Raw genomic sequence first — 16978 nt, 5'->3', positions numbered from 1 at the left:
TGTGTTTAAACTGAACTATCTATGGGTACTGCTCCAATGCAATTATTTTTATTTGGGTTTTTCTTTGAAGCAAGCTGACTTCAATGAAGGCCATCCTGCCACCTGACTGAGTTAGTTAAAAGGAACATGATTTGCACAAGCCTTTCTGAAACGCTTCTATTTATAAAGTCTCTTTTTATGATGGATTTTAACAACTTCTAACGCTGCAATAGCACATGTAATTTCAACACCTGGGAAGAACTCAATCTCACTAATCAGTGTTTACAGCCACAACATCAGGATTCTAGCAGTCTGTAGTCAAACCTCAGCTCCCAGTAACTGCAGGAAAGGCATTACCATGCCTATACTAAATCTTCCTGCTCAGATTTATTTCCTTTAAAACCATTTCTCTGGGATTGCAATTCTATGCTGAATTTTATTTTGTCAGTCATATAAATGACTTAATGTGACAAAAACCTTTATTCTTGAGACAGGGATTTTGGAAGCAACTTTAAACGAAGAATTTCAGACACTAAAATAAACAGCCTTATTTCAGCATGCTAAGAGTATTACCATGAGCTAAGTATAGACTTGCTTCTTAATGCAAAGCTTCTGTTATATTTCTGTTAAACTAAAACAACCAAGCTATGTCACAGCAGTGGTCCCCAGCAATTATTCATTTCCCTGGCTTAGAGGTGCCACACAACATATAATTTAGATTGTACTGAGTTTTAAAGGTTTTGGCAAAACCTCATTAAAGCACTCAGTTAAACATGGACAGGAGAAGAAGCATTTGATTTTCAAAAGTGGTCTGCTGGGCTTAAAGAGAGCCAGCCCAAACGGATACACTGATCAACACCTGGCCTCGATACCATTTCTTTGGCATATATGAGCAAACAAACCATATGGCTGAAAGATGATAAAGCTAACAATGGAGAACTAGCCTGGTGAACCTGTGAGTCTGTATTTTTGGAGAAAAGGGAAGAAATCTGTACAAGGGAAAGGCAATTCATTTTCCCACCTGGCAACTTCTTTCAATATTCATAGAACAAACACAGAATTCACTTAGAAATTCAAGACAAGTTATTTCAGCAGACAATAAAACTCATATCATTTACCTGTGCAACTGAGAACAATTCTCTGAAAATTAGCCAAATTCAGCTTCCCAAGGCTCAGTTTCTTCAACAGTTGCTTTTGATGCTAAGTGAAGCCTTAAAAAGCCTCCTGTAACTGTCAGAGAGTTCTTCCACTCAGGCTATTCAAAACTACCTCTTTCAAAACTAACTCCAAAGCACCGACGGAGATCTCTGAGCTGTGGATAATAGGAGGGCCAGGCACAGTGGTCATGTATCTTTCTGCTGCCTTGTCTTGCCTCTGCAACAACCTGCAGCTGTGGAAACTATTTCTCCTACCCTCTCTCAATGCAACTATATGTAATATTAACTACAGACAGTGCTTCAAACAAGGCCTTGATTAACTGCCTGGTAGCAGATAACCTTTTCAGAGCTCCATCTACCTCTGGCAACACTCTGTTCCCAGCAGGTATTTTTTGAGCCTCTACAGAGTAACAGGCACTGCCATAGAAAGTTTGGATGTAAAATAGTCACAGAACACCACAAGTTCAAAGTGACCTATAAGAATCAGCAAGTCCGTCTCCCTGCTCTGACCACTGGCCTGTGGAGCCTATTCCAGTGACTGAACCTCTCAGTGAAGCACAGTCCAAATCCCACTGCAGTACCAGACACAGAAAACTCCCCCCATATTCTTTTTTCCTCTAACTAAAAGCAAGTGTGACCATAACCAAAGATCCCACCAGAAACCAAGATGAAAGGAGAAAAAGACTGATGTGAGAATGCCAAGTGGGAAGTGCCTGCCCTTATTACACAGGGGAAAAAACCCACCATAAATCAGAACAGCAAAGAAAGTGGAAGATGGGATGGGATCACAGACCTACCTTTTTCCACTCAGATTTTGTTAAAATTTGCAAGAACACTCTTGGGATAGAAGGTGGAAACTTTACTTTTAGCTAGAGATGACCATCTGAAACTACTGATAAAAATACCTGTGAATATTTATCAACAAAACTCAGTGAATAACTGTCAAACAGCAACAGATTTTTGCTCACTACTGACCAATAACCCAAGTTCTGATGTGACTCCAAACAGCCATCCCCAGCATTATGCACCATACACTTGAATTTGGCTCCTTTAACCATTTTGCAAATCTAGCCACACATACACCCTGTTATTTTTCTTCACACCACTTTAAAAATGATGGATAGTAACAGAGTCTTTAATATAGCTCTCAATTCTCTTGCACATAAATCTTATTCGACACTTGAGGAAAAAAAAGAACCTTCTGCCGTTAGACACTGCCTGAGAAACTAATTTGGCAAGAGGGAAGAAGGGGAAGCTTCCAACATACCTCTACAGCTTAAAATATTTTTAAATACAAGCAAGCTTTTCTATACTGCAGTTTACAACCTTTTATGTTTCTTCCAGCCACACCTTCAAACAAAGAAGAACACTGAATTATAGGGCTGACAGAAAAAAAAAGTTGGATGAAACATTAAGCACACTCGATGGGTGTGACTGATAGCAAATTTAATTGCAGTTTCTCCTCCAATGCATTCATATGATTGCAGTGGCTGAATTAATACAGAAAAACCTGCTTTGCTTACCAACTCCCACTGTTCACTCCAAGGTAGAAGAAGTGACAACCTCCCAAAGCACTAGCTTCCTTATGACAAACCCCAAAAATTACTGTATTTTTCTCTGCAAGTTGAAAGCCCTGTAGAGAAGACTTTTAAAATTATAGGTCCTGGGTATACTAAACAAGATACACTTAATATGTGTCATATTTCCCCATGGAAAAAACAACAGGAAAAATCAAAGCCTTGCCAAGCAGTCACTTGATGTAAAACAAGACAAGTAGAAAATCCTCTCCCCCTCTGAGTATCTGCTGCTGTGATAACTGGGCAGGAATCCCACCACAGAAGCAGACTAGGCAAAACTTGGCTAGGCTCTGCAAAACAAGAAAGACTAACTCCTGCTCACGCACCTTCAACACACTCAGCAATTGCAATTTTCACAGAGCTGATTAATAGAACCAAAAAGCCATTTAGCAGGTGGCCCTGTCTGAACTGGGGGATAGGACTAGCTGCACATCTCAACCATTCTGTGATCTTTTGATGCATACCTCTATTTAATTTGATTTTTCATACATTTAAAATACAAATATAAGCCCTCAAGAGTGAACATATGCATTGCAGCTTTATTCTTAACACACAGCCCCACTGCAAACCCATTATCTCCAACTGAGTGGTCTCACTGAGATCAAATTAAGCAAAGCATATTTAGGACTGTGCCCCAGCACAGTCATTTTCCTAACCATGCATTTTACTTCACCTTTGTTTATTCAAAGGATCTCATCTGTATTAAAAGAACCTCCACTTCATACAGAAGGTCAAAGGATGCACTGATCTCTTAGCTCAATGACAAACCTTCTCCCAAACTAAAGTTTACTGAAAATTTAAGCAATGTTGAGCAAAACAAACCCACCACAACACAAAAACAATCAGTGTAAATCAAGCTAAAAATCTCATCCATGTTTTTTCTTTCTTTAAGTTTCCCAGCATGACAACACTGTCCAACAGATATCCAGTATTTGATTGCCAATGCCATAAAAATGCTCAATATCCCAGCAAATGCACACAAATGTGCACCACTGCAGAATGACAGAATTTGTTTATACAGGATGGCCAACAAAGACTTTGTAGACAGAGCAACATTTTAACAGACCTTTTAAAATGGATAATATCTGTTGCTTACCACCTCTAGTGAATTTTACCACCAAAATCAACTTCTCATTGTTTCTATCGCAGAATTGTCAGGGTTGGAATGGACCTCAAGGATCACCTAGTTCCAACCCCCTGCCATGGGCAGGGACATCTCACACTAGATCACGCTACTCAGAGCCACATCCAGCCTTGCCTTAAAAACTTACAAGAATGGGGCTCCTACCATCTCCCTGGGCAACCTGTTCTAGTGTCTCACCACCCTTATGGTGAAGAACTTCTTCCTAATATCTAATCTAAACCTGCCCTCCTCTAGCTTGTATCCATTTCCTCCAGTCCTATCACTACCTGACATCCTGAAAGTCCTCACCAGCTTTCTCAAAGTAGGCTCTCTTCAGACATTGGAAGGCCACAGTATGGTCTTCTTGGAGCCTTCTCTTCTTCAGACTGAGTAGCCCCAACTTCCTCAGCCTGTTTCCATAAGAGAGGAGCTACGGCACTCCGATCACCCTCGTGGCCCTTCTCTGGGCATCTCACCCCTAAATTACTTACTCAACTACCCCACTATCTTCATCTGAGTGTTTGGTAAGAGGGGCACTGGCAACTCACAGGCTGTAGCAACAGCACTGACAGTAAAACACCTGCTGCAGGAAAAGATATTTCAGTAGCAGTTTCTCATTTCCTGCTTTTGCTGCTTGCCAGGTGATAGACATGGAGCAATCTTTGGATTATGTCAGAGATGTGTACCACTGCACACAGTTCTGAGAAGGAAAACACTGCAGGGTTAAGATACTTTTAAGTAACCCAAATTTTAAGGAAAAAACATTCTGAGTTAACTGTTGATAAAAATTGCCTGGTTACCTGACAAAACAAGAACAATCTGTACTGCAAAAACAAGGAGAGAAGGCACAGTGTGGAAAACAAGATAATTTAAGGAGTTGCAAACTGATAATAAAGGTGAAAATTGAAGATAAGAAGAAAGCAGCAATTCCATCCCACCTGTTACATTCAAGGTTCTAGACTGCAATTTCTACAATAATTTGTCAGTTGCAGGAAAGAAACATAACAGATAGCAAATTATGCAGCATGTTTTCATCTTATTTCTGACACAAGAACAGCATGTACTTCTCTGTCACACAAAATTCATTACAGGATCAGGGCTTCTGTTTTTATAAAGTGACTGAGGTCACAAACCTCTACCAGCAGGCAGTCATGCTTCTGGGCAAAAAGAGATGGAAAAAGTGTAAAAGATCACAAGGAATTTCACTTGTCCTTAGGTGAAAAAATGCTAAAAAGTACACAGTAACGATGGGGAAAATCATGGAATCACAGACTGGCTTAGGTTGGAAAGGACCTTAAGAGAGCATCTACTCCAAATCTCCCTGCCACCTCTCCACTAGATTCACCTGCTCAGGGCTTCATCCAAGCTGGTCTTGAACACCCCCAAGCAGGAGGCATCCACAGTCTCCCTGGGCAGCCTATTCCAGAGGTGATCTTACCACCTTCATACCGTTCTTTCTAAGACCCAGTCTAAACCTACCCTCTCTCAGCTTCAAACCATTTCCCCTTGTCCTATTGCTAGACACCCTTATGAGAAGTCCCTCTATGCCTCCTACAGCTTTCCTGTAAGATTCCTTCAGGTACTGGGAGGCAGGTCTCCCTGAAGTCTTCTCTTCTCCAGGTTGAACAACATCCCTCACCCTAAAATATTCATTACTTTATTGTTGTGTAATGCACTTTTCAAAGAACAACTACGTTGCTCTTCAGCAAAGTTGTCCTAACTACTCTGTTAACCTTGTATATTACAGACACTTCTCAGGCAAATGAAAACTCAAGAAATGCACTAACAACCTATTACTATACATCCCAAAGTACATTTTATAAATGGGTGAGACCTCTAAGTGGCCCCATTTGAGAAGAGGATCTTCTTGTTACCTAGCACAAGTACATAACTTCCTCAGAAGACTCCTAACTAGATTATGAAATGGCTTTCTAGGCAGAACTTCATACAATTGCAGCTTCTGATTGTAGACTACATTTTGCTAGTATTTTAGAAACAAGTGTCAGATTAATTTGTTTTGAAATATGAGAGACTAATAAGAACAACATTCATGGGATGGCAAAACTCCTTTCCTACTTATCTCTGTAATGACCCATATGCTGCATTGTTTTTTTTTTCTTTTAATTGTATATTCTTCAGCTACAATTTTAGTAGTCAGAATGCACAAACCTATATCTGGTCATAAACTTTTATTAGAACTCTGTCGAAATAACAGAATTTCAAATAAATTATCCTAACTAATGAGGAAGTTAAATGATTCTGCACTGAGCCACTGACTTCTTGGCAGCTATTTGTTTTAAGTGCCTGAGTAATTATATTGTCTCTTAAGTTTTAGTTTAAAGCAACCAAAGTCCTGAGCCCCTAAAATTTTAAGGAAATAGCAAGAACCACAAGCCAACTCACAGAGAAAGGATGATGAGCAAAACTTCTGATCCATTAAAGGAATGCAGTAACCATGCTTTAAAACTGGCTAGAAGACTGGCAATTACAGTAACAACTTTTGTTCTTTTGGGTTGTCCTCCTCTCCCTGTTCACACATTGTGTTTTGGCTGCCATTTTTCTCTAAAAATTAAGATAATTTAACGATGTGACAACCAGCCCTCCAACAACTGGGACACACTATATGGATCTCTGGGAACAAAAATGAAAGTCAGCAGGCAAAAAAGTTTTTCAGGGGAACCATAAAATGCAATTACCATTGTTCTTACCATTTCTAACTCATAGAGCCCAAGTGACCCAGGAGAGTACCTAATGGAAAACAGTACTCACAACAATAAATTAACAATTATGGGTGCAGACAATGCATTCCCACATTGCTTTAAAGTATGAAATGTCCTGCCACAAACCCATTTTAAGACTCAGTACAAGAAAGACAAAGACACTCTCAAGTTTCCATATACTGACCAATTCCAGTCTCAGATGAACATAAAAGCAATAGCCATATATTCTAGTTAATAATAGTGAAACATGCTTAGACAAAAGCAGAAGAAGCTCCAGTTTGAAAACTGGACAGAAATGCTTGTGGTTTCTTTTATCAGATTTTTAGTTAATATTTTCACACTTTTGCAAAGTACTTTCTGTAGCAGATAAATAATGCCAACAGAAAAATAAATCCTACCTGTTTCCTCTTTTCAGGAGGAAGGGATGGGTCCCCATCCTATAAATAAATGGACATATTTTATTGGTAACCAGCAGCTATATTAACTTTGTGGATCAAATTATCAAACACGTCTTTTAACTAATCTGTTATCAAAATGGTTTCTACAATACTGCATCTAGATTACTCCCAGCAACATTAATTTCAACTCAAGAAATTGTCTAAGGCTGAAGATTTGTTTACATTTCTAGAAGAGCAGGTCATTACAAATTTATGTTGCATTATTTTTCATAACGGTACATTAAGTTGCTATGGAATAATACTACAGTCAGTTTTTAAATGGAATTACAACTGAAATGAATTTCCTCAGAGCATGCCCTGCCTTTCTGTGTCTTCTGTAATACAGGCACTACCTCATCAACACAGAGTAAATAAGTAATAACATGATCAGGGCTGTACAACTGCAGGATTGCTGTAAACAAGTACCTAAACTTTTACTTTTTTTTTTTCTTTACAGCAGTCATTATAAACTTCCCAATTTTACTCTGAGGTTCACCTTTGTCCCCCAGCCATAAAGTTTTCACAAAGAGCAACCTACAATCAGCTCCCGATACTTCTTTTTCAGAGACTGGTGTCGTTCCCGCAGCTGGTTGGCCATAAGCTTGTACTGGTCTCTTTCTTGTTGACAGGTGTCCAGCTCTTTGGAAAGGATTAGCAATGCCTCCTTCTTACTTTCGAGCTTCCTCTTACACACCAGATACTGCAAAAGAGAAAAAAAAACCCAAAAACATAATTGTAACATGTCATTCCAACCCCAGCCAGTATTGGATACAAGAGGTTTGAGCTTTTCTCTGAAAAGCTGGAGAAAGATTCTCTGCATAAGACCAAAGTCTGTGACAAGTCATCTTAGCTTATTAGTAATAATAATGGTGAATAAACTTCTTCTGTCAGAAGCCAGAGATCCATTTGTACGGCACAGGTTCAAACAAGCATTGTGATTTGGAAAAAATCAACATTCATACTTCTTCCCTTTCTCCTCATGTGGAAATGTGGGGCGGAACCTCACCATTTGATCCACAGTCCTAGGAAGGCTGCTAGAAGGAAGTGCCTTGGCAAACTCCCTTTTCTACTTGTGTCCACAATACCCACCCGTGTTAGCAACGAGCATTTCCCACCTCATTCCCCCTTCCCTCCTTCTCCTCCCCACTAGCAGTAATGTTTTCTGGGCTCAGCCTCCCACTTGGACAGTGGGAACAGCACCACGTTAGAGCAGAAAGGGTAATGTGAGTGGCAGCCGAAATGAGTCTGAAACAATCACAGTGTGGTATCAGCACAAGCAAAATAAACTAATTCAGCTGTGATAGTTCACGCATGTGCTTGCCGAGTGAAAAGAATGGGAAATGATGCAAGAGTACTGCAAGCACCTGCACAAGGAGTAAAGGCAGAGGCTCACCTCTGCCCCTTCAGCCACCACCTCTAATGCACAGGGCTCACGCACAAAGCAAAGCAGAACTCGCATTAGTCTGATCTGCTTCATTACCTTTCCCCACTGGGAGCGCAACCTTACATCATCCTCTCCTACAATGGCTGAACTGTCAGAAGTTCCAGGCAACTTTTTTCACTTAACGTGATGTTCAATCAGCAGATTCTTCTCACCCATCACTTGACACTGCTCATGCTAAAGCGTATATTTCTATTTCTGATGTTACATAAGATGTGGCACTAAATACTTTCTGAATGTGCTCTGCAAGAGACCAAATATCACAGCAGTCATGAAAACAATTTATAGTTTCATTATATACTCTGACAAGAATACTTTGTCATTATGGGCTCTTGCACAAAGCAAGAGCATCAGCACTTCCATACTGTTCAAGTCAGTGCTGTTCTTTGGGACAAAAATCATTACTCGTATGTACGACTTGCTTGGAATTGACTTTGTTAACCTCAATTTCAAGTCAGTGAGAAAGGGAAGAGCGAGTTTGATGCATCAGTACAACCAATGTTTTCCAAAAATAGTAAACACTTAGATGCAAAAAAGCCAGCTGGGAATGCCAGAAGCAATTCCAAGAAGGATTTGAACTCTCTAAAAGGACACTTCCACCTTGGATTAATTTTATTTCTGGCAATACTGAAGTTGAAATCCTGTCATAAATTTTCTAGATCATGATGCCTTGGCATCAACAAAGGCAACTGTACCTATGTACTTATGTCCTTACTGATACCTTACACAAATGTCAAGTTCCCTGATAAAGCACTGAAAGGTATCAGAAGCTAAACTTTAATATTGTCAGCAACTGCTGATGGTGACATGGAAAACTGCTTCAAACTTGGTAAAGTAATTCCTTGCCTTACAGTGAAATATTTGCCTCTGACAATCTCCTTTTTTCCCAGAACTCTCTCACATCTTAGCTTATTCAAAAATATACCTTCACTGCATTGTTTTTAAAGGCTAACAATCTGGTACAGTAACTGCAAATAAAAACAAGTAAAAGCAAACCTCACAATCACTTTTAAAACACCCAGCAGCCCAAACCCCTGAACCACACAGCCTGTCCTGTTCCTTTGCCCACCAGGAAGAACGAAGCTAGTCCATCCAGCCAACACCTATGTGGAGCAGAACCTACCCAACCTACACAGTGTGAGGGGAGCAAAGCAAAAACATCTCACTTTAGGCCACCCACAGAATCAGCAGGTGCTCCCAAGCCTGCCACAAGAGCTGGTGTGTGGAGCAATGCAGAGATAGTTGGGAGGTAACTGAAGTATGTAGGTAAAACCAACACCTGTCAGACTTAGTCCGAAACAAATCTCCCTTCAGCCATGAGTCATAGCTCTCCACAATGGACAAACTCAAAGCATAAAAAAAGGCTTCACCTTTCGCAGCAGCACTGATGTGGGCAAAAGAATTCTTTACCATCTATCAGATTGAGGATAATGAACCATAAACCCAGTAGTGTTCAGGGTCTAAATGTAAAGGAATTACATCCTCCTCCTTGTTTAAAGTGCATTTTAAGTTGACAAATTATATATTGATCATGTGCCATACAGATGCAAGGGACTTGACAACTCTCATCTATGTACTGATTGGATTATACTATAAAAATGACCACCTAGAAGGCTTTTTAAAGTAATTTTTGCCTTTTGCATATATCGACTTTCCCAAATAAGTGGGATAAAAATAGTAATAACATCCAGTAATTTGTTTCCATGGGCTTATGGTAGAAGAAACAATAAAGCCACAGCATTTCTGTGGAATTTCATTATTTAAGAGAGCGATGTTTCCAATTCCCATTGCCACTTTTGAAGGGAAAACAAATCATACAAGGACAGACCTCAAAGAGGTTATCCAATATATATGTTTCTGAATGTTAAAAAAAAAAAATACTAATAATGGCCATAAAAGAACCTAACAATGATACACAAGAAATGGATTCTAGTCAGGGAAACAATTGAGTCCTACTAACAATTTCCCATATATGGACAATTAAGTGCAGCAAAATTGGTATGCTGTCAAAAGGAATATAGGAGTTTAACAGTCTTCTTGGAGCAGTTCAAGCAGTAAGGGAAATTTCCTCATACTGTCTGAGACAAAGCATTCAGTAGATGTTTCTGGCATTCAAATAGAGATTTACTCCTCTTCAGCTGCAGGAAAACCGAAGTTTCACATACTACCAGTGTGACAAATAAGTGAATTCTATTATGCTAAAAAAAATATATCTTTTTGTCTTTTGTTTTTAATTGATGTTCCAAACCAATCTTTGAGTTTAAAATGCAAAGTTAAGTGAGAACCAGCTGCTCTGCTTTCAATCTAAAAAGCTACAATGTACAACTTTTCATATCTGTCTAGTGACTTTTATCTACTAGTGCACTGTTATCTGCAATAAAGCAAATTATAATTGCTACAAGGAAGATCATAATAATTAAAGGAATATATATGACATCCTACATTACTGCTTGAACTGCTTTACAGCCAGATAACTACTTTAGTGAAACTGAGTAAAAAGAGACTGACATTACAGAAGAGTGTAACTCCTCCAAGGTGACCCTCTACATCAAACACTTAGTATTTGCCCATGGCTATTTTTAGTGACAAATCTGGATAGATCTCATTAACGGCACCGTAGACATGGTCTAATAATCTGATGAGCTGGGACACTGTCAAAGTTTAAAATCAACAAAAATATAAAATTCCTATAATCAAGTAATTTATTTTAAATTTGAGCAAATAAGTAGCCCACACTCGGGTATTTAATGGCAATTAGTGACATTAAGAAGGAAAATACCTAATTTTCTGAGTGTAAAAGCAGAGATACTATCTCCAAATTGTACTTTGGAATCACTGTGGATGATCTGTGTTCTCCCAACACTTCAGGACCTAGTGTCCTCCCAAATGTCAACGGGTATGTGAGCCTGGAAACCTACTGTGCTCTCAGAGAAACCACAGACTCTGCTCAACATCTTCTGGACAAGAGATCTGACTACTATTGAACTGCCTGAAGTTTCAGCAAATTTCTCCTTGCTGTACTCTTGAAGGCAATTTTGTTGTGGAATTAACAAACTAAGAGTCCCAAAACACATTGCAATGTCACTATTTGGCATGTTTGTTTCACTAGTGTTGCTACCCCTGACTTCAGATAAATCTGTTCAACTTATCCCAGCCAAGAACTCAAAGGCAGCAAACCACAGTTACCAGTTCTTTGTTTGCCATCTCATCTCACATCCTCATTTTGGATAAAGCCTGAGACAACGCAGGGTCCTTGGGCTTATTCCACAACATCAACTCTGCTTTTTTTTCTTGCTGCTCAGCAATAGCTTCACTAGCTACCTCCTGAAACACAAAGCAGGCTAGTATGACTCACTGAGGATGGAAGTAAACCCTGAGCATGATGTCTTGTACATCACGTGGCTTTCACTGGTCACTTAGGAGTTACCACAGAATCATAGAATCAACCAGCTTGGAAGAGACCTCCAAGATCAGCCAGTCCAACCTAGCACCCAGCCCTAGCCAGTCAACTAGACCATGGCACTAAGTGCCTCATCCAGTCCCTTCTTGAACACCTCCAGGGACGGTGACTCCACCACTTCCCTGGGCAGACCATTCCAATGGCAAATCACTCTCTCTGTGAAGAACTTCCTCCTAACATCCAGCCTATACTTCTTCCAGTGCAAGTTGAGACTGTGTCCCCTTGTTCTGTTGCTGGTTGTCTGGGAGAAGAGACCAACCTCCACCTGGCTACAACTTCCCTTCAGGTAGCTGTAGACAGCAATGAGGTAACCCCTAAGCCTCCTCTTCTCCAGGTAGCCTCTGACCACCACATCTCCCACTAGCCCCTCTCTATTTGTGAACAGCAGGTCAAGCAGAGCTGCATCCCTGGTAGGCTCATGTAACCTCATTTGACCTGATCGGTCAAAATAACATTATTTCTTGATGTGATCCAGCCCTTAATGGTTTTGTATGCTGAGCATAGGATTAATTTCTCCATGTTTGTTCCTTAACATCTTGGTAGGTATCTCAGTCCAACCCGGAACATGGAAACATGAGAAGCAAGCACTTGTTTTGCTGTGTGAAAGCACAGCATGCAGGTCTCCACAGTACTTCTCCCACAGCTCCCAAGAACTTTGGAGAGCAGCAAGCCACAGTACCAGCTCCTTTAGTGTTTCCACTTCCTCTTCTAAATGACAAAGCCATTATGATGCCAACCCAATCACCGAGGGGCCTCAGAGCATCCGCTCCACTTTTTTCTTCCCTACAGCCACTGGCATTTGGCTGCATTGAGAAAAGCTCTGAAATTAGCAGCTCCAAGGCCAGTCAGGTCCCCTCATAAAGGTTTGGTGAATTACATTTCATGCTTCATTTGAAAAGGCAACGTGGCAGAAAGTCAGAGAGATATAAACATGAAAACCTCACTAATTTTCCTTCCTCTTCTGTCTTGTCCACATTAAAACAATTGTGCAGCCAGTGAGAAAGGTGTGCTCTGATGCTTACAAGCAGGTTTCTCACTCTTACTCAGAATTCATATCTGCAACACCTAGCAATTTCAACCAGAACTGCTGCTCAATAGTTGCATGTTCTGCAAGTAATTCCCCAAAGCTTAAGCTGGACTCTAAGATCTTGAAGGTCTTTTCCAACCTGGTTAACTCTCAGGATGACAGGATGTGAAGGGTTGGAAGGGACCCAGAGACCATCACATCTAACCGCCTGACAGAGCAGGACCATACAATCTAGCTCAGGTCACACAGCGACACATCCAGGCAGGCCTTGAAAGTCTTCAGAGAAGAAGACCCCACAACCTCTCTGGGGAGCCTGTGCCAGTGCTCTGGGACCCTTCCAGTCAAGAAGTTCCCCCTTGTGTTGAGCTGGAACATGCTGTGCTGTAGCTTCCATCCACTGCTCCTTGTCCTATCTCAGGGAGCGAGTGAGCAGAGCAATTCTGTGATTCCTGCCCATGCTATCATAGGTTTGAAACTACTTCAGAATGTTTTATGAAATGCAGAGGGAACAAAACTTTAACTCCCTAGCAGGCACTGAAGGTAAAAGGCCTGGAGAAGCTCTGTACCACGGCAGGATACAGGAAACTGCAACAACTTGACACATTGCCTAGTAAGTCAGAGACACTTTCTCACAGATACATTAGGACGTTGGAGTTAATGGGTAAATTGCACAAAGTTAATCACAATAGCCAAAGGAAGAGGAAGGCTGAAGAGGGAAGCCTATAGCCTGACAGCATGTGTTACAGACTTCATGCAGAAAAACAAGCTGTAAGCCTGCTGTGGGAACAGAGAGAAAGGAAAGGAAACCTGAATATAAATCACTAGGTCTCTAAATGTTCCCGACCAAAAAAAATTAAATGTATGCTTAACTATTTGCAAGAACATAGCTTAACACAGTCATTAAACTGCACTACAATCAAGAAGCCCCTAAATCAGAAGTGCTCCATTTCAGGATTGAGTTTTTAGGTTACATCATCAAAAGTTTAAAAGTTCCAAAGTAACTCTAAGTGACTTTTTACAGCCAAGATTAGGGATATTTGCTCTTAACGCACCCTCTGAACTGTTTCTATCTCTTACCATTCCCCACCATGTGGCACCACCCCCAAATAAAACTCCATACAGGAAAGTATCACAGTATCACAGTATCATCAGGGTTGGAAGAGACCTCATAGATCATCAAGTCTAACCCTTTACCACAGAGCTCAAGGCTAGACCATGGCACCAAGTGCCACGTCCAACCTTGCCTTGAACTGCCCCAGGGACGGCGACTCCACCACCTCCCCGGGCAGCCCATTCCAGTAGCCAATGACTCTCTCAGTGAAGAACTTTCTCCTCACCTCAAGCCTAAATCTCCCCTGGTGCAGCCTGAGGCTGTGTCCTCTTGTTCTGGCGCTGGCCACCTAAGAGAGCAACCTCCTCCTGGCCACAACCACCCCTCAGGTAGTTGTAGACAGCAATAAGGTCTCCCCTGAGCCTCCTCTTCTCCAGGCTAAACAATCCCAGCTCCTGGAGAAGAGGAGGCTCAGGGTTGACCTTATTAAGTGATGTCAGATGCAACACTGCATGATCAGGAGGCTACTTTAAGTACACTTTTCACTTTCTTTTGCATTATTTTGTGTTTGCAAACACTGTGTGCAAAGGCAGATTCCAATCCTGGATGTACTGTAAAGCACAGATCTGAGGCCACAGAAACTCCTATTGAAATCACTGGGAGAAGTGACAGGCTCAGGACGCTGGACTCATGCATCTTTTTGACGCGTCAGGGCCTTAATTCACAATCACTTTATGCAACAAGAAGCAAAGCCTTTCCAACATCAGAGGAGTTCATCTGCGTGCATGATACTCTATCACACCCTCCTCATCCTACTTGTACATTCGGGCTGACCTAGGCCCACGTCATTTGCAGAGCTTTGTTTGCTGGCTGTAAACAGAAATATAGTATTTTTATAGCTATGTAAAATTAATGCAATGCAAAGTGCTACGCAAAAAATAGTGTGCCCATCTACTTTGAACTTCACAGTTCCCATTAAACAGATCTGACTTTGATATCACTTTAAATGGTACTGATCTCAAGTTTTTTGAGTTTGACAACTTACCCTACATGGAAATGTGTACTGTAAACATGTGGATGTAGCGGATAACAATATTTTCTACTCTCGTGTTGAAATCCTCCACCTATTGAAGGTCAAGGCCACTGAACTAATAGAGATTTTTCTCCCATTTTACAAGCGACAGCATGGGTCTCAAAACCCTTTCAGTTGTGATTCGGGTGAAGCACGAAAACAAAGTAATTGCCAGAGGAGCGAACTGACAGGGGCTTCCCGGGCCCCGCGGCTGACTGCCGTGGGAGGGCTGAGCTGCTGCTGGGCCTCCCCCCGAGCTGGCAGTAGTGCGAGCCCCAGGCCTCAGCCCCGGGGGCCACGGCCACAGGTGACTCCCTGGCAATATCCAACTAACAGCAGGCTCCGACCCAAAGCCCCGCTCTCTGGCAGCCCCAAGGCAGTTACATAAATGCGAGAGGTTCCCAAACATTCCTCCACTGTACTTAGAGCCGTGCTGGCGGTCGGGGCCGGCAGCAGACGGGCGGTTCGTGGCACGGCCATGCCACACGGCAGACGTGGCCGCACAACTCAGCCTGGCTCGGTGCCCCCCCCCCACTGGCTCCACCTGCTGCCGCCACAGCCGCGGGAGTCAAGGCCCTCCTCTCAGTCCCGACCCAGGGTCTTCTCCCGCTGGCTCTGGCCCTCGCCCCAGCAGTTCCCTCAAGGAGCGGGGCAGCAGCTGGGCACCGCGGCGGGGCCAGCCGCTACCCCCGTCCTTCTAGCCCGACAGCCCCGAAAGGAGACGGTGCCCGGTGTTCAGGCCGCGTCGCGGGAGGCTGGGCCAGCCAGCGCCTGCGGCTGCCCCTGCCCTGCCGCCTCACCTCGCTCACCAGCCCCTGCCAGTCGCTCTCGCTGCGGTGGGAGCTCATGGCTCCGGCGGGCCGCCGCGACATGAGGCGGCGAGCGACTCCGCCCGCCCCGGTCTGCAGGCAGGCAGCCTGCGGAGAGAGGCGGGGCCTGCGCTCGTCTCTTGCCGGCCGGCCGGGGACGCCCCACGGTGTACCGGACACGGGCCTGCCGGAGCTGGGCCTGTGGCAGCGTTTCACCGCATCGGGCCTAGCGTGGCCCTGCCCGCGGAGGGGCGCCGGGACTGAAGGCCGCCTCCGCACGGCAGCGCATCCCGGCAGGGTCGGGCAGGGCGTGGGTCACAGCACAGCCACGCACCTAGGGCTGTGCAGAGGAGTCTGAGATGCGTTGCCCAGAGAAGCGTCTTATTCAGTGCCCTTCTCTGCAATAACAACTGCAGGGCTCTGCTGCCGTCCCAGGCGCTGAGCAGCTAAGCATGCTCATGGAGCATCAGCATACTGTGCTGCTGGCGAAACCTTAATACATAATTACAGCATAGCAAAGCACTTTTGAAAGCTCATCTAGCCCGATCTGCTATGGGAAGGGACAGCTTTCTCGAGATCAGGTTGTCAAAGACCACATCCAGCCTGGCCTTGAATACCTCCAATGATGAGTTCACCAGAACTTCTCAAGGCAAACTACTCCAGTGTCTCACCACCCTGACAGTGAAGAACTTTATCCCTAAACTCAGTCTAAATCTACCCTCTTCAAGTTTTAAATTCCTGCTCCTTATCCTACCACTACAGGCCTTGGTAAAAACCCTTATCTAATTATTCTAAGCCTCTTTTATATATTGAAAGGCTGCAATAAAGTCTCTTTGAAATAACCCAACTTTCTCAACCTTTCTTTATAGGAGAGCTGCTCTGACCCCCTGATCATTTTCATGCCCTTCCTCCAGACTCCCTTGAGCAGGTCCATATCTTTCTTACACTGAACACAGTACTCCTGGTCGGGTCTTTTGAAAATGGAAGGCCAGAGTCCTCTTCCTCGACCTGTTTTGGCCATGCTTCTTTTGATCCAACCCAGAATATGGTTTGCTTTCTAGGCTGCAAGCACACGTTGCCGGTTCATGTCTGATTTCCTATCCACTGTAGACATTATTTGTATGT

The 16978-nt window shown here is 42.9% G+C and overlaps 1 protein-coding gene across 1 annotated transcript in view; it reads right to left on the bottom strand.

The window, feature by feature from the left end:
• The window catches only part of CCDC149 (coiled-coil domain containing 149), a 52121-nt gene extending 36082 nt beyond the window's left edge, over nt 1-16039 (bottom strand). The window contains exons 1-3 of the mRNA XM_064151327.1: nt 15845-16039; nt 7532-7693; nt 6955-6993 (exon numbers count right to left, since the gene is read on the bottom strand). Coding sequence (XP_064007397.1) covers nt 6955-6993; nt 7532-7693; nt 15845-15916 — 273 coding nt within the window. The 5' untranslated portion in view covers nt 15917-16039. The remainder of the gene's footprint in view (nt 1-6954; nt 6994-7531; nt 7694-15844) is intronic.
• Nucleotides 16040-16978: the final 939 nt, after the last annotated feature.

Source organism: Pogoniulus pusillus, chromosome 11 (genome assembly GCF_015220805.1).
Source record: "Pogoniulus pusillus isolate bPogPus1 chromosome 11, bPogPus1.pri, whole genome shotgun sequence".
In the NCBI taxonomy this organism is placed as follows: Eukaryota; Metazoa; Chordata; class Aves; order Piciformes; family Lybiidae; genus Pogoniulus; species Pogoniulus pusillus.
Note: the sequence above shows the minus strand (reverse complement) of the source record. Positions and strands in the feature narration are given on the sequence as shown.